General features: G+C 39.5%; 2 protein-coding genes across 3 annotated transcripts in view; one reads left to right on the plus strand and one right to left on the minus strand.

Moving 5' to 3' along the window:
• The window catches only part of LOC140905226 (uncharacterized), a 137223-nt gene extending 132569 nt beyond the window's left edge, over positions 1 to 4654 (plus strand). Inside the window, exon 11 of the mRNA XM_073328116.1 lies at positions 4617 to 4654. Within this exon, the coding sequence (XP_073184217.1) occupies position 4617 (1 nt within the window). The 3' untranslated portion in view covers positions 4618 to 4654. The remainder of the gene's footprint in view (positions 1 to 4616) is intronic.
• Positions 698 to 23604, minus strand: part of TMEM168 (transmembrane protein 168) — a 35447-nt gene continuing 12540 nt past the window's right edge. For both annotated transcript variants that reach the window (XM_073328110.1, XM_073328111.1), the window contains exons 3-5: positions 14764 to 14906; positions 11723 to 11997; positions 698 to 6068 (exon numbers count right to left, since the gene is read on the minus strand). In XM_073328110.1, the coding sequence (XP_073184211.1) occupies positions 5521 to 6068; positions 11723 to 11997; positions 14764 to 14906 (966 nt within the window). In that variant the 3' untranslated portion in view covers positions 698 to 5520. The remainder of the gene's footprint in view (positions 6069 to 11722; positions 11998 to 14763; positions 14907 to 23604) is intronic.

Below are 23604 nucleotides of genomic sequence, written 5' to 3' on the forward strand. Positions count from 1 at the left end.
TCACCCCAATAAACATCGAATTGTTTGCACCTTTGGACTTCGGGTATTGTTGCTCTCTGTTCATGTGAGAAGGACCAGGGAAGTAAGTGGGTGAAGGAATAGGCCCTCTAACACTCCAGTTCCAGGGTCAGCGCCAACTCCATCAGAGGTGCCCTGAGACAGATGTCTCTCTCCTTTTTTGTTCTGGGTTTGAACCACTTACAGTTGTGACACTTGCTGCTTATTGTGTCCTTCTGCTAGACACCTTAAACAACTAATATGCGGGTCGCTGATGGGAATGGGCCGCTTAGAACCATCGCATGGTTTCAAGCCTGGCGATTGGGGCATACCCTGTCTCTAGACTGAGTCTGTCCAGGGCCAACTAACTAAAGCTAACCCTAAGGGTATTACTAAACTATATCCAACTATTTTACGAGAAACGCTCGTGGGACACACTGAACTAAGCGAAAGCTAGCTGAAGCAGCAGCAGTTCCAGTGCAATCACTGGCGGCACAAAGGAACGGAGGGTGGGGGGAGCCGGCAGCGTCCCTTATACCGCACCATGCGGGTGCCGCTCCAGTGGGCGCCAGAACAGTTTTGATTTCTTCAGCATTCTGTAGGGCCACTGTCTGATGATTTCCACTCAGTCTCCTAGGCTTGATCCAACTCAAACAGGAGTGTCTCCATTGACTTTAATTGAGAGTTAGGCTGTTAGTGAAGCAGAGGTGGAATAATCAGGCTAAATAAAAATGCTTATGCAGATGTAGCCTTTGAGCATTCATATTAGGCTGAGAGATAAGGGGGAGAAAAAATAGTGCAACATAAAAAGATTCTTTTGTCCATGATTTAATCTAGTAAATATTACTTTTAATTTCTTTTCAAGTATCAAACTGCAGCGCATCACTAAGTGATATACTTTCAGTCGGTTCTGCTGTGATTTTTATCTACAATGCACTGAAACAAGCCATGTTTAAAAACCATGTAAATCGAGAAATTACAGTAAATGGAAGATTAATGCATGACAACAAAATTAAAGTGTCAAGCCGTGAACAAAAGAAAAGAAAAAAAAAGAAAATGAAATGGAGATGAGCATCCAAAACAGCAAAATATATTTGAGCAATAATATTACAACACAGATTTCATTTACAGAATCTAAAACCAAATATGAAAAGAATCTCCCCACACAAAAATTCTATCATCATTTATAAACAAGGAATTTCATCCAATTACACTATCCAGCACAGGCAAGAAACTGAAAATGCCATCTAACCACTCAAGTGTATCACCCTGTTAGGTTATCACCTTGTGAACTGAAGGGAAGAAGAATTTATAAGTTAAAAAAAAATCCTAGGAAATGTTTTAGCTAAAGACAACAAAACGCAAACTCCCAAAGCACAAACAAAAAGGTGGAGATACAGAAGTGATAGTGCAAACATTTTTAAAAAGGAAATGGATTTGTCCTGTATTTAGTCAGAGAAAAACATCACTGTACATTTTCAAGATGCAGTCCATTTCAAGACAATTGTTTTCAGGAATCAGTGCAGCTGTATGTTTCAGCAAAGTGTGCCCTGTAAACGAGGTAACTGAAATGTAAACCAAGCCAATATAAAGTGAGCTCACAGCTGTGGTAAAAATACACACCTTTTGAATGAGTGGCTGAATGTACAGTGCAGAAGTCAAGTACCTTCAAAATAAATTCAAATCTTGAGTCACCTGCTGACGCCATACTGCTCATTCCTAAGCATTTGCTCAAATGAGATGCTCTTTGGAATCAGATTTAAATAGCACCTTATGGCACTGAGATTCAAATATGGCCCAAACCCTACACCAGGATCAATTTAGGCAGAATTCCATTGAAGTCAGTGAGTCTCAATGAGGTCTGCCTGCATGGACCTTGGAGTAGGGCTGGAGCTTGCAACTGCAAATGTTCCTAAAATCACTTCTGCTTAACACTAGGCAGGTCACAGTTCCACAGGAGTGTCACCATGTCATCTATGCTCCAGTATCTGTCAACAAAATCAGTAACTTGAGATACCGTTAAATATTGTCTGTCCAGTCCTGACCAACCTTAGGGATAAGGTTTCTGATGTATTACCCACTCCAGAGGGTGGCCACATGAAGTTGGGGCATGGCCCTATAATTGCTTGGATGCCACAACACCTCTAGAGAATTCAAGCTGCATCCCTGCTGATCTTGTGGCATCTATACAGAGAGCTAGCCACAGAAATATGGAGTTCTGCAGTCATTCGTGCTGCTAGACAATGGAGCATGGAAGTTAGTGCCACTCAGAATTAATGTGTTTGAGTTCTGTAGGCTCCCAACCCCTGTGGTTCTTTTTTTGATTAAAAACAGATGGACAGCATGTTCTTTTGGACAATGGGAAAAGAAGATTCCAGACAAAAAGTCCAGTTAGTATAGCTATAAACAGATCTTTACATCTAAAATAGTATTATTAGAATACTATTATTATTCTTCAAAGTCTGAAAGTGAGCGACTTTTGAGTTCAGGTTAAAACGCAAGTATTTGAACTCAGGAAATCAGAATGTTGTAGTTAAATAAATACATGGGAAAATCTAGAGATACTCATTTAAGTTTCCAAATACCAACTTTACCTCTGCCTTCTTAATCAATAGCAATATCCCCCATCCATCTCTCAACTAAAGGCTAAAGACGATCCCCACTATCCTAGAGATAACGCAGCAGGCCAGTAGTTAAACTGTAAACAAATCCACTAAGTAGAGGCTTTCTTGCCTTCCACATACATGCCACAGCAGACATTATTTGAGATATTACCCTCTGCCCCTGCCCATGATTATATTATGGGCAGGTTTCCCCACACTAGGCCATTCACACTTCCAGCATAGGTCAGAGATCTCACACTTTCATATGCGGACAAAATATCACCATTTCTATATCTTCTCACAACATATAGGCCATAGACCTCTAATAAACTCTCCAATGATGGGCTCTCTCTGCAACCATTACTGGCTACAAGGATGAAAGCCAGTTATATCATTGTACAACAGCAGAATATACTGATGTAGTTCATATAAACACAAGATTTCTCCAGTTGCAACTAGACAGTAAAGGATCGCCCACCAGTCCATAGTGAATAAGCAAGGGGAGGAGTTAAGGCTGGTGATGAAATCAACAGTATTTGCAGATTCATGTTTATGTTTCCTTGAATTACAATGTTCTAATTTTCTGACTTGTAAAAGTTTGTGTTGTAACTACTATGTCCTAATAATGGGGCTTTAAAGAGACATAGTTAACAAGTTAAATCTGTCATTACATATTTACATTACGTTACACACAGATTTGTCTGGGTACTATGAGCCATCTAGATGGAGCATTCTATTACTGCAACTAAATTAATTGTTACCAAAACTGAAGCCAAAATAATGATCATTTTACCAAGAATAATAACTGTCTGTTTGAAGATCCCTCCCATCCAGACCCAAGGTTTGTCACTCAGAAATAGCTGAAAAATACTTTTGTAGACGAGCCCTGTAAGATCAAGATAGTGCTTCCCTTTTTTGGAACACAGTGTTCTCTGTTCCTGTATTGCTTTCTCTTAGTTACTATTATCTCAGTTGTTATTTTGAGATGGTTGAATGGAAAGAAACCTAACAGTTTATATGATTTGATTTGTCTCTCACCCACCTTAACTCCCCCTCCCTTTTTGTGGCAGGGCAGGAATGCTGATTTTCTTGCTAAACTAACTTGCACAACACAGGATAATAAACAAAATTTAGGGAAGGAGCCCTAACTTGCCAGTGAATTTAACTCATTGGAATTGACAGTTTGAAGGAGCGATGAGTTATTGGGGTTACTGGCGTGCCCAACAACTACTACTAGAATATTTCCTCTCTTGTAGGGTTTACAAATTAATATGTACCAGGATTGGCAGATTATCTAAATGAGTTGACCATTACGTTAAAAAACCCAGCAGGCTACGAGCCCTCAGAAGTCAAAGAGTTACAGAGCTCATAACATTGTTTTTCAGATGTTTAAACCACAGCTACATTTCAGGCAACTTCCTCAGCTAATGTCTTATTTATAAAATGACTTGCATTTTTACTAAAATGCTGGTGAACGAATGATGTAAATCCAAAATCTTATAAATTATTCACACACACACACTTATTCTGAAACAATTTTAAGTGGATCCACCCAGCAGCCTACAACTCTTGGTGTCCTGCACTTCAGGTGAACAAAGGCTAAGAGTACTGTGGAGCCAGAGAGTTCTGCCTTTGGAGGGAGTGTTACCTCATATAAACTGACAAACATCTCTGACTGAAGGAGCAGTGCTGACCGGTCCTCCAAAGAGGGATACTCAGGGCGGAGAGGACTAATTTCCCCAACAAAGGGAAAACCCAACCCTCCCTGTCAAACCGTCTGGTTTCAGTTAAAAAAAAAAAAAAAAAAAAAAAAAAGATAATCACCCCCCTAGATCCAATCCTATACTCACCACTCCACAGGACTGGGGTCCTAGGCACAGCAGAGATTTCAGATAAGAAACCTGGGGGAAAGATTACCTCTGAACTTCCCATTTTGTTATTCATACATAGTTTCTTTATGTAAACTTTGCATAATTTCTTTCTAAGTAGCTTCTTTTATTTTGACTTTTTCTGCAGAGAGAATAATTCAAAAGCCAAACTGATGGAAGTCCAGGAGATCTGATGGAATAGCCCATCCCTCCCGCCCCCAACTGCACACGCGCGCGTAAACACACACAAAACCTTTAGCACATTTATTATGCCTTATACCTATTAACTTTTTTAAAAGAAAATATCACCTGAGAGACTGAATTTATTTTGAAAAAATATTGAACATTTTAAAAATCACATTTGAAAACCTCTCTTTGTTGGCTGTCAACAAGAACATGGCTGGAACCACAAAATGTTCTAACAAAGATCCATTTCATTCCCTCACTCTGTGTGGGCAACTCCTATTGTTGTCAATGTGGGCCACAGGCAGGGACTGAGAATGCTAATGTAAATTAATTTAAATATCCTTGCAGCTACCTACCTACAGTGCTTCTTGAGTTTTTCTATTTTTTGACTCTGTGTTGTTCTATAATACTCTGAAACCCATCATAGAAGTGCGAGGGCATAATAAAATGATTTGAACAGTGGCTTGTTTCCTTTCCTGTATTTGACGTTTGAGAGGGATATAATTGCCATGTATCATCATATGAGCCATAGCTTATTAAAGCCTGTAATTTCTTGGTTCTGAACACAGGCAGCTTTCTGTCTCCAAAGTGCATGGTCATATTTAATAAATCTTTTACATGTTTATATACAACTCAGTAACAAAATTCAAATAGTATAATCCTATCCTCCTCATTTTAGAATGAAGCTTCCAACCCTTTGCATATACTGTAATTGCTCAAAAAGATGAACACAGTGAGTATAGCTACTGAAGTAGCAAGATTTCTTCAACAGAGAAAACTGTTACATATAAAAAATTGCAAGTCAATCAAATTTGAGAGTGGGAAAGTTCCCAGAGCTCCCACTTCTACTCATCTTTGGTTTTTAATTATGATTTGACAAGTTTGAAGCCTTGTCCTGTGTCCAGCACTGTGGGAAGAAACCAATTCATTTTAAATCTTTTCAAGCATCTAAAACAAGCCTTACAGACCCAGAACAGATTGAGACCACAAAACCAGTTTGCCAAATGCACCAATGGATAGGTAACACGAGGGAAGTACATCATCCAGTGTTTGGCAACATCACATCCTGTTGGCAAATGTAGAGTATAGTCACTCCAGCGTTTTGACACACCGTACACTGCTTTCACCGCACGGCCCTTTTCAGACCAGCTGATGCTATTGTCAGGGTTACAATTGTATTCGACCCATTCTCTGGTAAAGTCACCAAGTTGCGGAGGGTCTGCTTCCTCAATGTCTACCACTCTGGCAAATTCTGCTCCTTGTACTGCAATATATAGATCATTTACTTTTCTTACTTCTTTAACCCAAGGCTGGGAGTTCTCACAGTCTAATACAATTATAAGTCGCGAACAAAAAGAACCATTCTTCTCTCTCCACCATTCCAAAAGCGTGTCAAGCCGTAATGCATCGCCACCTGCAAGAAAACAGAAAAATATACACCTTAGTATAGTTAAATTTTCAGTTTCCAACAGTAAACCTGTTTTAGCACCTTTTATGAAGGTGATAGGGTTTTTCCACTGCAGAGATGCTAACTAACCCAGCCAACTCAATGCTGCAGATGCAGTCATTAACTCATCCTTGTATTAAGGTAAGTAGGAGCAAAACCCTACCCTACCGTGAAATAAATTAAGCTGAGCAGCCTTTAGGAGGAGCTCTCTGCACTGGGGATTTGGTGCTGGATGCCAAGACTGAGCATGACTTCAAGGCTTAAGGCTGCCTCCATGAGGAGTGTGAGGCACCAGAGAGAGCTGGAGCCGACCCAACGGTTACCGTTCAGGGAAAACATTCTGTCAACTGTGCTCGGGACATGCACACACCTACAATGGAATGGACATGTGCAAGCACTTGGAGAAGAACAGCTACGCAGGGGCAGAAAGTTTGAGCTGGAGTTTACATGGTTTGCTTTATGTTAATAAGTTCAAACCTCAGAATAGGGTATGTTTTAAACCTACATAATATGTCTTGCCTATTTTAGAGCAGAATTAGTAAGCCACCTGCTTACACATCACCTTTGCCTTGGAAAAGTCATTTGGCCTGAACATTGATAGATTTTCTCTAAAGGCAGAAGAGAATGTTTCTGTGATGTTTAAAGAAAATTTAAATGGATTTTAAGTTACAAGTCATCAAAAAGTTACCATGATTTGAAACTTTTATTTGTATCTAACCTTTGTCTCCTTCTATCTCAAAAACTACTTCTGATTAGGAGTACTTGTGGCACCTTAGAGACTAACCAATTTATCTGAGCATGAGCTTTCTGATTAGTGCTTCAAACTTTCAGTATAGTTTCATCTCCTGAAAATTCAAACTATATTTGAAGAAAACAGACTATAATTAGGAAAAGTTGTTAACAATTTGGATCACTTTTGGCCCAATAAATTGAATGGGTGCTGTTGGTACTCAGTACCTAAGAAAAATCAGGCTACTTATTGAGGAGCATAAGGAAAAAATCCTGATAACACTAACTTCAATTGGATTGTTCACATGATGAACTTCACTCACACCTATAATGTTTGCAGACTGAAGCTATAATAAGGATTTAGATACACAATATTAAGGACCCAAGACTGAACATTTTGGTCTAGTTTAAAAAGATTATTTTTTAATAATCTAATCTAAAGTGACATTAGTAGGAAGAGGTAAGGAAATTAGATTTTTAAAGCAGATATGAATTTTAACCTAGCAATGCACCTTTAGAGACAATTTGCACCAGGGAATCTGAGTACATTTAAATAGAGTTTAAATTCTTTGAATTTATATACAAAATATGTATCACCAAAGTTTCTCAACTGGAAGAACAGATAAAGCATTTGGTACATCAGACAGGAGGCAACAAGTTCATGTATTAAAGGCTGAAGGCTAAAATATGAAAGTCTAGATCAGGGGTGGCCAACCTGAGCCTGAGAAGGTGCCAGAATTTACCAATGTACATTGCCGAAGAGCCACAGTAATATGTCAGCAGTCCCGCATCAGCTCCCCCACTCCAGCCCCCAGCACCTCCCTCTCCCCATCATCTGTCGTTTTGCATGTACAGGAGGCTCTGGGGGGTAGGATGGAGGAAAGAAGGCACAGCACATTTGGGGGAAGGGGTGGAGTGAGGGCAGGGCCTGTGGCAGAGCCAGGGGTTGAGCAGTGAGCACCCCCCAGCACATTGGAAAGTTGGCGCCTGTAGCTCCAGCCCCGGAGTCGGTGCCTGTACAAGGATCCGCGTATTAACTTCTGAAGAGCCACAGGTTGGCCACCCCTGGTCTAGATCTTATTTTGGAAGTAGTTCTCCCCTGACAGCATGGTTTTACTTGACTTCTGAAATATGCATATTCGTTGTATGAGAATTTACAGCAATTTAAACTAGACTAACTAGACTCTATTTAATGCTTTGTTAGATATGATCAAAGCCACCAAAGTAATTTTATCTGCCCTTTTTACAAGCATATTTCAGTCAGAAAAAGTGGCATCCATCTTCTTCTTAAACAGGTTTTACATTCAGGATTTACATTAAGGATGCAAGTAATCTATCATGGAGAAAGCCAATTCCCTTACAACCTAGCTGTGGGTGCAGAGTGGATACAATTTCAAGCCAAGAAAAAATGTGTGATAAAGACGAAGAAACTTTACTGTAACTTCTGAATAAATGTACAGACTGACTCAAACCAGACACTCAAAAGTGTTTAATTTGTGGCAACTTTATAACAAAACAAATCCTGTCTTTTGCTCACTTCTATAGGACAATCAGCAATCCAGGCTGTTATCTGAGTAGCATTTCCTTTTAATGCTTTAATGATTACTATCAACATATAGAGTCACCATACCCTAACTTAGAGAAGGGTTGCATTTGAAATCAAGAATTTCTAGTGACCATATAAATCACGAGTGTGAAGCTCAAGTGGCTGTAAACAAGACTTACTATAGCTACAAATCTGAGCATATTTTACTTTATAATATTTGCTTGATTCTATTCAATATTTTAATTTCTTACTGTCTTCATGCAACTGGATCAATTTCTACCAAAAAAATTCTGCTCAGATGCTTGATTTAGAATATTTTAAAATAAATTTTGCTGCAAATAGCAATTTCTTCCTCCACTCATGTATTTATTTCATCCATTTGTAAGGTGCCTGATGCAGAGTCCAAAGTGCATCCAATAAAAAGAAACAAATCCAATAAGAACCACCACCAGCTAGAATATGTGGCTATAAGTCCAAATCTTACATCTCCCATTTCTTTGGTCAACTAAACTCCAATTAGTCTTATCAGAAGGTGGCAGTTTATTATTAGTCATGAAGATGTGTAGCCAGAAGAGGTGTTCTTCTAAAATAGTGAATGTCAAGTGATACTCAAGAGTATATGGGATATCATAGCTGTCTGCAGATTCCTATCTTTGATAGATGGTAAAAATGCATTTGTAATCTGTTACTTCCAGAGAAAAACTACATTAAGGATGGAGTTAAGGTTCAGAGTATATATTGTAAGTACAAATTTACAGGGATAGAATCATCTCTAAAACAAAGAAGATAAATCCACAAAATTCAGTGTCAGGTTCATCTTATAAAAACCAGAAACCTACTGTGTATACACACTAGTTTGGTGCAAAGTGGTGTGACTGACCCAGTAAATTATACCTCTTTTAGTCCCACTTTGCTCCAGTGTAGCATATCTGATTTTTGGATTTGCACTAGTGAAAATTTCCCTAATTTAGATAAGCCCTAAATGTAAATTAGGAAAAAGTATTCCTTACTTTTTCACATTTTCAAAGCCCGCATGAATGACTTTCCTACATTTCAGCATGATCATGTGGGGGTATAGATAATTCAGAAGAGACGGTACTGTGGACCTAACCAAAAGAGAGCAACTTAAGTCTTTCTGACCCTCCTATACATACAAGTGCTAACCCCTCACACGTATGTCAAGATCAGCCAACATCAGAGCTAGACACCAAGCTGTGGAAGAGACCTATGGATACGTAGCAGCATCTGACTCCTTCGGCAAGTTTCACAGGCAGTTAAACTGACAGCTCCAGTGACACAGACCAGGCTTTAGAGCCCGATTCTTGCCTTTTGAATTCACTCAGTGAACATGACCTCCCAGGCAGTTTTATTGCTCATATCTATGCATGACCAACTAACAGTTTTTTATACACCACTGTGCTACTTCCAAGCTTCCAACAATGAAGAAACATTGTTAGTGAGCTAATAAATACAGCAAGCCTCCCTTAAAGATGTCATTACAGCACAAGTGTTACTGTGCTACAGTGTTACTGGTGTGCTACATCATTGTTCAAGCCCCCAGAAGATACTACTTTCTCTACTATATCTGAATGTTAACATTTCATTGTTGTCATGAATCCGCTCCAGAGGTCAGAGGATGGTACAGATTAGAGGAGCTAATGACTGTCTGTTCCATCTGTCACAAAACATCACTGTCGGATAAACTATACACAATTATATTATCAAATACCCTTCAGCTTTTCAGCTTATACAGCTGGATGCATTCAAAAAAAGTTCTATCAGGCTGGAAAATCAAGCTACACACCATGGTTTACCTAGATCTCACAATGGGAAACTGATCATGAAAGTGATTCATGACAAATACTGATTGCTCCTTTTCTTTGTGTGGCTTTATACTATCTCTGTGAGAAAAAACTGGAGGTGTGCCAACATGCAAACCATTCATGGGTAACCTAGGAGGAACTTCCTCTCAAGAAAATTCAAATCCACTGAAAAATGTTGTCATGGCTTTTATATCCTTTATTCTTTCTATATTTTATTTTTTATCATGTTTCCTCTCTATTTTTTGTAAAAGCAGCACTCTCTCTGTGTTGGTCTTTATTGTAACATGAAGACAGAGCTTCCCTACAGAAGGTCCTATGGCACAAATTGACACAGGTGTAAAAAATTAATTGGCAATGACTTCCAAGAAAAAAAGAGCTTTAAAAACTGAAAAAATACTTAAGGTATATCTATACCACGTGCTACAGCAGCCCAGCTGCGGCACTGCAGCTACACCACCATGTACACATGCTTTAGCAACAGAAGGGGTTTTTCTGTTGCTGTAGGAAGTCCACTCCCTCAAGAGATGGTAGCTAGGTTGATGGAAAAATTCTTCTATCGACCTAGCATGTCTACACTGGAGCTTACATCAGCTTAACTACATTTCTCAGGGATGTGGATTTTTTACATCCCTGAGTGATGTAGCTAGGTTGACCTAAGTTTTAAGTGTAGATTAGACCTCAGTGTTACAGGGATCCAAATTCTGCACCAAAAATTCTGCTCCCCACCTCAACACAGCAATTTCAATAGCCTACTTCCATTACACTAATGGATGCCATCAAACAGTTCTTTGATCTATAATTAGAGAGGTGCTGGAAGATAACTTTCTGCTAAAACAGATGGCAGAGGTATCACGTGTTCCCATTTCCCCCCTTCCAATTCTCCCCAAAATCAAGAGGGTTCTGGCCACTAATGCCTAGAACACTCCCTGAAATTTTGTAATTGATTGGATGCGGCATTCAAAAGTTATCCACACAAATGCCACCAATTTGAGCATATGTAGGGCTTCGCAAGCTCGGCCAACAAAACCTGTATTAAATGCTTCATAAATAATGTTGAACAAAATCATCTTCCCAGGGCATTATGAATTGAATTAGATCAGATTACCACTTTATTCTAAGACTTCTGAATTCATTAAGTTTCATATAGCTTCTTGATGAACTCTGAACATTCCATTTAATTACATATATTTCGCTTTGTTATTGCTATCATAAGCCTTTTATTTTTCATTTTTACTGTGGTTATTAAAACTATAAATTCATAAGTACTCTCAAATCTGTAGATGACTAAGCAACAAGGAATTCAATTTATTTGAAAGCTTGATGGGTTAACTTTAGCCATTTGTGTTTTACACCTCCTGCTCTTAGAACTAGAATGCTCACATGTACATGTGTAGCTGTCACATATGAAACTTCTGAGTTTTAATAATAGTATGGTACGATTTCATAGGAATAAAGCAATAATTATCTACTTGTAGGTTCTATCAATGAAAAAAGTATTATCAAAAGCTCCAAATGCTGGTTACCTGCTAGTGCCCATTCACCAGTGCCATGGGAGTGACCACTATAATATAAAACATAGGTATCATGTCTGGGTCCATCTGCAGTCCGAAGTTCAAGAAAAGATTTCAGCTTAGAATGAAGTGTATCAAAAGAAAGTCCACTTGTAGAATAGTCACAGCCATATGTTTCAATCATGTGATATGCAAAAAACCTCTGGATGGTATTAAGCATGCCTGTAGACCTCAAATTTAACTCTTGCACATGCTCAGGTGGAAGAAGCGTGGGTTGACCATCAGGACTAAACAGAAGAAAAAATATTTAGTTATGTTTTATTACTGTATTCATCACATACTTGTAGCAACTGGTGAAATCAGTTCTCTTTGTGTGGAATATTTTTGTTCACTATTGATATTTAAGTGTTTAACTACTTTGATGAAATACTCACTGCAAGGCTTGAAATCTAAATGCTAGATTGCAAACTGCATATAAATGTGATTTCGTAAATCATTAGGCTTATATGTCAGTAAATAACACATCACAAAAGGGACTCAGATTCTGTCTCCCAAGCCAGGAAGCGTTGGGAGCACTCCAGAGGCTGTGCTCAGCCTCCAGGTGGGAAAAAGCATCAGTCATCACTTTCCAGCAATGCCTTTCAACCACTTCCATAACTGGAATTGGAGGGCTTGAGAGAGCTGTATCAAATCTTTTCACTTGAGTAAGACTGTAGGGATGCACAGACTCTGCAGGGTGCAAATGTGAGGTGTTCTGTTCCAGAAGACCCTTGCCATAACAAAACAAGCGAAAGAAAAGTGTTTTTGGTGCACATTTTTCCCATTGCTTTTGTTTGAAATAAGTCTTTTATATAATATTATACCAGTTTCTTTTTTTATGACCAAACTGCTTTGGTTCTACATCTCCTCACTCTTATAGGACCTAAATAGGTTTACATTGCACTGATACAATTGTATTACAGTAAATACAATATTAATATTGCCTATACTTTATCTGAACAATTAGAGAATGGGCTTATTAACTGAACTTCATTATTATTATTATGAAAGGGTAACATTGCCAGTGCCTCACACTGTTTTTCTCGACCTTACTACCATTTCTCCATGGAGAAACCAAACTGCCAGTGACAGAATAATTTAGCACAATGCAGGAATTGGATTATCATCTAGGACAAGAAAGATAATATTATTTATACTATAACATAAGCTTATTAAACCTGCTTTTTTAAGCCCTCACAAAAATGGACCAAGTGGGATATTATGCCCTCAGTTTGGTGGCTGCAGAATGTGGGCAGCTAAGGACATTACAAGAACACAGCTCAGGAAGTTGATGTGACACCAATAATTTTATTGTGGATAAGATATAAACCCTTCTGCATTCTAAATGGAAAAGATGCAACAATGTACAAGAAGGACAAATTCACTCCTATCACGATCATTCTGTCACAGGTGCTCTAGCAGTTTTAACTCGCTTACTGTCCTGGCAATTCTCTTGGTGTTAAAGTTTTCACTTGGGAAGAGAGGACTAAACCACTGGACCATCTCTTTCATCTAGACAGAACAATTGTCATTTAATCCTCTGTGGTTTCATCACTAAGCCCACAGACCTGTGCATCTCTACTGGCCATAAGTGGCATCCACGGAGAAATATCTTTCTTTCAAGCTACCACTCAGCCCCCACAGTCTCATGAGTTTCTCAGACTGCAGCTGCCTCAGAACACCACCTTGGAAAGGAGTCTTCCAAACCACAATGGGGGAAGCAGCATAAGTCACTCCACTTCTGAAACTAGGCAACCACTTGTCCCTTCCAAACTCTCAACCCAGGGGCTTCTGTGGAGTCAGAGGAAGGGTAGATCATTTTCCCCACCCCGAGCAATAATCCATGGATGCAAACTCCCTTTATACAGTTAAGCAAATGGGGGAGCATACTTCCGAGAATTTTTTTTTAAATGGGTAAACACTTCCATTAAAAACATATTTATGTTATTACTATATATATATATATATATACACACACACACACACACATATTATATATATCTCAACAGAAATAACCAGATGAACAGTGGAAATCTTAATCTGTTCAAGGCTACAGCATTTTCAAATGATTTACATGGTATCTAACAACTGAACATCAGCACACAATCTTTTTTTTCCCTCCTCTGGCTCCCCCTTTACCCCTGTCCTCTCCCCCCCAAAAAAAACCCAGATCTTTTCATTGCCCATTAAATCCACAGTCATAGCAAGCTGGACATTTTCATACAAATTCCAATTTGCAATCCCATTTCCATGGACACTCAGGAAGATATGAATTTCATGAGTTCTCGTGTCACTTACAAGATAATGCTCTTATGAAGGATTTAAATTATAAGAATAAAAATGGAATTAAAACAGGATGTTTCAACTTTAGAAGCTATTTTTTGTAGCTGGATGAGCTGGTAAACGATTAGTATCAAAGAAAATAATTTTTACTGCAACCTTTATTTTGAAAATAGGAATTGCTGTAAATACATAGATAACATGTAGTTTATAAGTAATCCAAAATCATTCTCACATCTACATATTTTTAGTACTGCCACTCAGTTAAATCATTCTAATACAGTTTATAAAACTGTTCTGAGCATGAGTTCATTGCCTGCTTAGATTATTAAATCACTTTACATAAAATATCTGCACTGACTCCAGAATCTAAGGCCCTGATCCTGAAACATACAACACATGGAATCAGCAGTTTCTTTCATGCAGTACATTGCAGGACTGGGGTTTAGCATATTTATTGGCTTGTTAAAAGCAAGTCAAATGTATACAGAATTTGAAGTTGTATTGTAAATACAATATTATTATTGTATTGTATTGTATAAATAATTAAAATTATTTTTGAAAGGTGAGGATAGGTAAGGAGAATGCTCATTCAAACACAGCCATCAAATATCAAAACTAGTATTTAATAGTTGAAAAAGAAAAACTACACCACTGAATTGCCTCTCGTGTAACAGCTGCACTAATTCCAATATGAAGTTGCAATGTGCGTACATTTACCATGGTAACTATACCTGCAGAAATTGGTGGGAATCACAACAGCATATCCAACACATGTTCCTCCCAAGCAGTTCCCCAGTTCATGGAAAAGCCCATGAGCCATGGACTCCAGAGGTAAAACAATCAGAAACACACTCATGAAGATCCCATTCTTTGGCTAAAAAGAAAATAGATATATTTATGTCTGATGATAGCCATTTGCAAATTCAATGAAAAAAGTTATGTTCAGATTTCAGTTATGATTTATTTTTTTAAACTCAGTGATTTGTGAAAATTATTTGAGCAAATCTAATTTGGTGCTGAAACATGAGGTGCAAATTATTATATGTTACAGATAACCAAAGATAAACCTAATTACACAGTGTAGCATTCTAAAAACAGACTTCGGGCCAATTTTATTGGTAGCATAAGCAGGAGCAACTCCACAGAAATATATGCATTTGTACCATTTAGGTGACCACTGATTTTGACCCTAAAGCCCTGATCCTGCAAATACTTAGATACATGCTTAGCTCTAAGCTCTTGACTACTGCCACTGACTTCCATGGGGCTAATCACGTGTGGTAAGTTAAGCATGCGTATAAGTGTTTGCAGGATTTGGGACCTAGGTAAACATGATGGAGAATATTAGATACCAAATATTAGATGACAGTACACTGTATCATGTAATAGAAATACAAAATTCAACTATTATTTTTCTTCTTCCTTGCATTAATCCCACAAATGGGGTCTGCTCTATAAATCCACTCCTTCCAAAGTGCTCTGTTCCATGCCATTTTCTCTATCACAACACATGCTAATTTCTTCCTTTATGACATCCCACTACTTCTTCCTGGGTCAGCCTATTTATCTGTTTCCTTCAGTCTTGATCTGTTGGACTCTCTTACATGCATAGCTGGCTGGACTGTGCTTAACGTGCCAAACCCATAAAAATTCAACTATTCATCAGCCTATTTCATTGATATTTTAAAAGCTCCTTTGGTATTAATATCTCAGTATCATACTCTACCATATGACTGTACTAAACAGAAGATTTATGGGTACTTTCAAAGCACTTTACTTGAAAATGATAATTATTTATCAGATGCAGAAAAGCAGTATCTGGCTCTTAAAACTCACTGGAATCTTATGGCACCCACACTCCAGATATTCACAGCATTCATGCATAGAATATCAGGGTTGGAAGGGATCTCAGGAGGTCATCTAGTTATATCCAGAAGGTGGTTTTATGCCTTTTAGGGGCTGAGGACAGCCCCTGCACATATTACTTCAATCATATACATTATTTTAAAATATGTGTGTTCCCATATTCATCAGAAACTTCACCTTGATATTTCAAAAGTTAAGCAACAGCTGTTAGCATAAATAAATCGACACTGGTTCCTGAAAATTGAGGTTTCTGAGATAAAGAAATCTCTACATGTTTTGTGTAATTGTTTAAATATGATGTAGACTGAGTTTAATGAGGTAGTAAGTGCTTTTGCAAAGTAAGAGTCAGCATGCAATACACAGCCATTATAAGCAATTTGAAATCTATCATTATTTTTCAGTATGTCAGTGGAGTGACAAGCTGTGGCCTTCTACTATCAGGTAGCCAAAATGTATGTGTGAAACACCTCCTAAGCGTGACAGCATATAAGACATAAAATTATTCACTCCCCACTGCGTAATACTGCAATACTAGTTATTTAATAACGGACCAGGATATTCCATTACTAACTGATCTTTCAAGTAATCAGTTGGGACCGTGATCTCTCAGCTTAACAAAGATTTCAGATAATACTATGCGTAGTTTGGAAGATAAGGTTTTAAGACAGTTATTTGTAACGTAACACCGATTAGGCCTGTTCACCATTTATGCACTCTCCTTGGATCTGTCTAAGCCAGAACTGTCTTTCAGAACTGCACTTCTACTGAATTTATTTTTTTTACATAATTTGTTATTTTTGTATTATTTAAAACTTAACATTTTAAAAATTATTTTTGCCTTACAGTAAACACTCTTTCTTCCAAAAGGCAACATCTGGTGGTTTCTAACAGATCATAATGTAGCAATTTTATTTTATGTGGATTTCTATTCAAGCAATTCAGTACATGCTTTGACATTGAAAAAACAACACTTTTTTAAAACACATCCCTCCCCACTTCTTCAAAACACCAAAAAACATGCACTATTGTAGTGTTTTGGGAGGCAGTGATCCAATGGAGAATTGACAATTTACCATCCTGCTTCCCAGTGCACATCTCTGGCAATATTAATTAAGACTCTTAGGCCACAATCATGCAAACACTTACACATATGCTTACCTTTACTATCATGAGTAGTCCCATCAAAATCAAGTTAAACACATGTGTAAATGTTTGCACAATCAGGGGCTTACATAGGAATTATTATTATTTATGTTACTGTGGACCTAAAAGCCTGGTCAAGAACCAGGACCTCATCATGCTAGGTGCTGTACAAACACAAACCAAAAAGATGATCCTTGCTGTATTGGATCAGACAAGTGATCTATTCTGTCCTATATCCTGTTTTTAACAGTAGCCAGTACCTGATTCTTCAGAGGAAAGGGTAAGAAACCCTTAGGGAACTATTATGAAATAACCTGACTATAGGAGAAGATTCTTTCTCACTCCCATCAGTTTGTGGTCAGCTTATGCTCTGACGCACAAAGGTATGTATTATCCCCTTAAAAAGATATATGTAAGAAATCTATTTATCCTATATAATGTAATCAAGAATATTCTCATTATCCATTTAAATGTCTAATCCACTTCTGAATTCTATCTGTGTAAAAGTACTGAGATCTACGGATGAAAAGTTTCACGTAAGTGCTAAGTGGTATTATTACTACTACTTTCTTCATTTCAATGATGTTCCACGGCAATACCTTCCACAGGTTAATTATACCTGGTATAAGAAAGTATTTCCTTTTCTCAGTTTTACAGCCTTCCTTTTTTATTATGAGAAGGGGTGAATGTGACCGCTTGAGTTATCTTTTCTATATTAATCATTATTTTGTAAGCCCATATCATGTCCTCCCTTATTCTTCTCCTCTTGAAATGTAACAATCCCAGTCTTTTCACTCTGTCTTTAAATGGAAGCCTTTCCATGCCTGACCATTTTCATTACTCATCTCTGAACTCTTTTTGTTTCTGCTATACCACTGGGATTCAGAATGTTGATTTATACTATGCATTACAACAATGCCAGTAGTATTTTCCTTTCCATTCCTTAACCATCCTAACAATGTTTGCCTTTCCAATCCCAGCTGCAGCAAGCAGAGATTTTTCACTGAACTGTACAACTTGCCAGCTCTTCCTAGAAGCAATCACTTAAGGTATCACAAAATTGCTTCTCTAAACCTTACATCATATGACATTTGACTAGTATCCATGCAAGTTGCAACAGTCACTCATTATTACTGGCTTATTAGATTTGGGTTATTCCTTTGATTTCCCTCAACACTGTGCATTCAAAGCTGATCAAAGGCCTGATAACCCTATTGGTATGCTATTTGAAATTTGTATCCTGTCATAAATATAAAGGGAAGGGTAAACCCCTTTGAAATCCCTCCTGGCCAGGGGAAAGCTCCTCTCACCTGTAAAGGGTTAAGAAGCTAAAGGTAACCTCGCTGGCACCTGACCAAAATGACCAATCAGGAGACAAGATACTTTCAAAAGCTGGGAGGAGGGAGAGAAACAAAGGGTCTGTGTGTCTGTCTACAGTCTGTCTTTGTCGGGGATAGACCAGGAATGGAGTCTTAGAACTTTTAGTAAGTAATCTAGCTAGGTATGTTAGATTATGATTTCTTTAAATGGCTGAGAAAAGAATTGTGCTGAATAGAATAACTATTTCTGTCTGTGTATCTTTTTTGTAACTTAAGGTTTTGCCTAGAGGGGTTCTCTATGTTTTTGATTCTAATTACCCTGTAAGGTATCTACCATCCTGATTTTACAGGGGGGATTTCTTTATTTCTATTTACTACTATTTTTATTAAAAGTCTTCTTGTAAGAAAACTGAATGCTTTTTCATTGTTCTCAGATCCAAGGGTTTGGGTCTGTGGTCACCTATGCAAATTGGTGAGGCTTTTTATCCAACATTTCCCAGGAAAGGGGGGGGTGCAAGTGTTGGGAGGATTGTTCATTGTTCTTAAGATCCAAGGGTCTGGGTCTGTAGTCACATAGGCAAATTGGTGAGGCTTTTTACCAAACCTTGTCCAGGAAGTGGGGTGCAAGGTTTTGGGAAGTATTTTGGGGGGAAAGACGCGTCCAAACAGCTCTTCCCCAGTAACCAGTATTAGTTTGGTGGTGGTAGCGGCCAATCCAAGGACAAAGGGTGGAATATTTTGTACCTTGGGGAAGTTTTGACCTAAGCTGGTAAAGATAAGCTTAGGAGGTTTTTCATGCAGGTCCCCACATCTGTACCCTAGAGTTCAGAGTGGGGGAGGAACCTTGACATATCCTTAAAAATTTTACTGTGAAATTTTTCTCACTGGAATCTATGGATTCTTTCTGGTACAGTGCCACTCCCTACTCTCTATGATCTGATGGCATTTTAATATGTATATATGTGATCATTTGAAAGAACATAAAATAATATCTGATTAGCTTAATAATGACAGTAAAAATCTTAAGACAGGAATACCTTCAATAACATGCAGCTGGTGTGTGTCATTGCATCACTAAATTCAAAAGACTTGATGACTGTGGCACCCAAAAGAACAGATGGCACACATATAAGTGAAGCCAGAAACAATTTATGTTCTTTCATCTGCTCTACCCATTTTCATTGTTTGGAGCGTAGTGGCACAAAGTCTTGCAGCCTAAGCCCTCAGCACATCTATGACCTTGAAGTGCCCATTTTCTTTTAAGTAACTACTCTGGAAGCAAACAGAGTGCAGAGGGAAATCATCAACGGGCATTTTCTCTTGCTGCCCTTCTTTTTTCCCTTGACAGTCTCTCCTGAACATTTAGGATGCATATAATTTGTGTGCGCTCATTTCAAGCAATGAGCAAACTGGGTAAAAATTCCCATTTGCTTTTTTCCTGAGTAACTGTTGATATGTTAGACAATAAGACATTTGCGATGTTTCCTAACAACATGATCTTTCTACTTCAAAATATTCTAAAACTTTTCAGGTGACATTGTTAATGATAAGTAAGGGATATACCTTTGTTAACAGCAAAGATCATTTTACATACAGGGTTGACATTTATTGATGGGACATTCTAGTTCTAAGGGAGCAAGCAATTATTGAAAGTACTCTATGCCAGAGTATTAGCAGGAAAAGGTTGATAAAGATAACAGGAAGAAAGAAGAGTTTGAAAGCATTAACTGAGGGAAATAAGCTAAACAGAAAGTACCGTATATACTCGTTCATTAGCCCGTTCGTTTATAAGCCGACCCCCCAAGATGGATAGGTAAAAATAATAAAAACTGTATGACCCTTTCATAAACCAATCCTATATTTCAGGGGTTGGCAAACTTTGGCTCCCGGCCCGTCAGGATAAGCTGCTGGTGGGTCAGGACATTTTGTTTACCTGAAACGTTCACAGGCACCGAGCCCCTTGGCTCCCTACTGCCGCGGTTCGCCGTTCCCAGCCAATGGGAGCTGCAGGAAGTGGCGTGCCACTTCCTGCAGCTCCCATTGGCTGGGAACGGCGAACCGTGGCGACAGGGAACTGAGGGGCTTCATGCCTGCAGACACTCCAGGTAAACAAAACAACAATGTATTAGATATTCAATTCAATGATTTCATAGAGTTTAAAATCATCAAATTTTGGTGTAGACCCGTTTATAAGCCGACCCCCGCTCTTTGATGCATCACTTTTTTACCAAAAATATTCGGCTTATGAACGAGTATATACGGTATGTCAAAAAGAACTAGGCTGACCATATTTCCCTATGCTGAATACAGGACACCTGATAAAATTACTCATATTCAAGCGAGTTCAACAGCAATCAATCAGAGCTATGCAGTACAAATGTTCAAATTAACATCAAATTGACTGAGCCCCTATTAAAAAGAAATACTGCATAGTTGGATTCTATTTATTTACCTTATCTTTAAGGCTTTAGGGTTCACATTGGGAGAGGTGACACACACACTCTCTTACACTCTCTCACACAGGGGGGTGACCGACCAACCCGACCCTCCCTGCCAGGCACTCTCAGCCCTCCATGCCTGACTGAGTCCCTGGGACAGACCTGCCTCTCCTGGTACCTGGTGCCCCACTTTCCCGAGGCAACATGTGGCAGGGCATGCAGGGTCAAATGCCCCCACTCCCCAGATTCCTGCCAGTGCTCATCAGAACGTGGCCAGCGGCAGCCTTTCGGCACTGCGTGGGAGGGAAGAGACAAGAGCTGCTTCCAGTCGCAGGAGAGGAGGGGGAGGGAGTGATGACCTGGCCAGTGTCTTTGCAGAACTCACCTCTTCTAACCCCCGCCCCCTGCTCCCCAGTGGCTGGAAGCAGCTTGTCCCTTCCTGCCCACACAGTGCCGAAAGATAGCTAACACCTCCAGGCTGCTACCGGCCATGGATGTAACCCAGCCACCTCCTGTCCCCCGGCTACACGGCAGGCAGGACGGGGTTAAGCCCTAAGAATGCACTGTGCACCAGGGCCCAGGGAACCTGACTGCAGGGGCTTCAATGAACCCAGCCAGAGAGGTGGCTCAGCAGGGGAGGGTGCCTAGGGGACAGAGCAACCTTGCACTTCCTGGGGGCAGGACCCAGGGTGGAGGTGTGTGGGGTAGAGAGGGCGCTAAGCCCCTGTCTGGGTGGTGCTGTGGAGCCTGCAGGGCTGGGGCATGAACAGGCTGGAAATTGCTTCCCCACCACTCCACAGTTTAGCTGAAGGGCAAAGAGGCTTCCATGTCCTAGCGCTGTGCAGGGGAGCTTGGCACATACAAGGCTTGGCTCCTCCTGGCCAGTGCCCCAGGTCAGAAGGTCTTGGACTTTTCCGAGGTGCTGACCCAGACAGAGGCAGTGGGGGAAGGAAGGAGCCTGTCAGCCAGACTGTTAGTCAGCTGAACGTTCCGACCAGGGGCTGGTTCTCCGCACAGCACTGGGAGCAGGACGTGCCCTGCCTGCGAGGGGAGCGGGGTATGGAGGAGCAGCAGATCTGGAGGGGGTGAACCAGCAAAGCAGGGAGAGGACAGAGAGACGGGGGAGTACATAAGGGGCTGCGTTGACGAACCAGCAGGGGAAGCAGTCCTGCGTGTTGCAACTTGGCCCCGCAACCAGCTTTGCACACCCATTGTCCATCACTGGACCCCCCCCCCACTCACTGCTGGTGGGCAGGCAGCTGGCAAGCAGGGATCCGGCCAGCAGCAGGACCCACCAGTACTGGTGGGGGGCGGGGAGGGGAGGGAAGGCAGAAAATATGGGACAATTTGCCTATTTTTAAAAAAAAGTTGGGACACCTGAAGGAGGACTTAAATATGGGACTGTCCCTTTAAAAACAGGTCATCTGGTCACCCTACAAAGAACTATACACAGAACTACCTTTAAGGAAAATAAATGCATGGACAGATTAAATAACACCACACAACACAACATGTGACAACACTGGGGACTCAGAAAGATATATGAGCCAAATTCTGCCCTTGGTTACACCCATGCAACCCAGAAGCTAGATTCTGACCCTATATTCCTGGAGAAAAAGAAAAAAAGATAGAGCTTTGCGCTACTGAGTGCATCAAGTAAGAGTTTGGCAAAATGAGGGGGGGGGGAGGAGGAGATCACAATGTGAGGGTAAAAGAGGGTAAGAAACATGAGGGAATGGAAAGGAACCAATGACTGAAAAAGCCAGAGGGAAAGATATATTAAAATACATAATAGGAAGAAAGTGAAGTTGACAATTTAATGCAAAAAACAAAAAAAACCCACCTGTAAATACTTGTATAGACTAGCTTTGCAAACTCAATAACTCAGTCCAAGAGAGTAATGTGTTTTGAAGGGTAAGTTAAAAAATCAAAATATTTTCACGCCAAGCTTTCATGACAGTTTTGCAAGACTGGTAGGAACGAACGAACACGCGCGTGCACACACAAACACACAGTACAACCTAGCTAATTCACACTAGAGAGGGGAAGATATACTGCAAGTTACTGAATTTTGTAAATTAGTAACTTAATAAATACTTAAACAAGAATAATGTATCACCATTTACTTCGTTCCATTAATCTGGAAATCAAAACTTAGCTTTATTTAGACTACCCTGTCAGAGCCTTGTAGTACATGTTGTAAAAATAATTTAGTCTTAGTAATACGAAACTTAACTATAGCACTGTGCACTCAAATCTTCTGAGAAAGAGACATTTTTGCATATGGACTATGAAGTCTGTAGATTAGCTTGCAGGGTGATGCAAGGACTTCCCTTTCTCTGAGGGAGTTTATTTTTGAATCCTGATAATATTAAATTCATCCCTTCTAGGGATAACATTTATCTCAACCCCATAAAAATAATTCTGAATTTCTTGCCTTTGGGAAAGAACAAATGGCGATATCTGGCATATATATTCAAGAGTTTCTAAGAAAAGATTCACCCAGGTGCACGTTTGTCTACAAATTAGTCACGTTTTGTGGGTTGCAGTGAGCGAGATTATCTGGATCACTTACATGCGCTAGTCTGGCCGTGGACCTAAGGACCCAATTATGCACACACTTACTCACACATGTGAAATTACTCATGTAAATAAGTTCTATTAAAGTCACAGGAACTGTGTGAAGTGCGAGTAAAGTTACTCAAGTGTAAGTTTGTGCAGGAACAGACCCTAAAGATTTTATAAGCAAGCTGATCTTCAACAAACTTGCTGCTCCTGGACATAACAGTAGTCAAGAGTCTTTTTT

This window comes from Lepidochelys kempii, chromosome 1 (assembly GCF_965140265.1).
Source record: "Lepidochelys kempii isolate rLepKem1 chromosome 1, rLepKem1.hap2, whole genome shotgun sequence".
Lineage (NCBI taxonomy): Eukaryota > Metazoa > Chordata > Testudines > Cheloniidae > Lepidochelys > Lepidochelys kempii.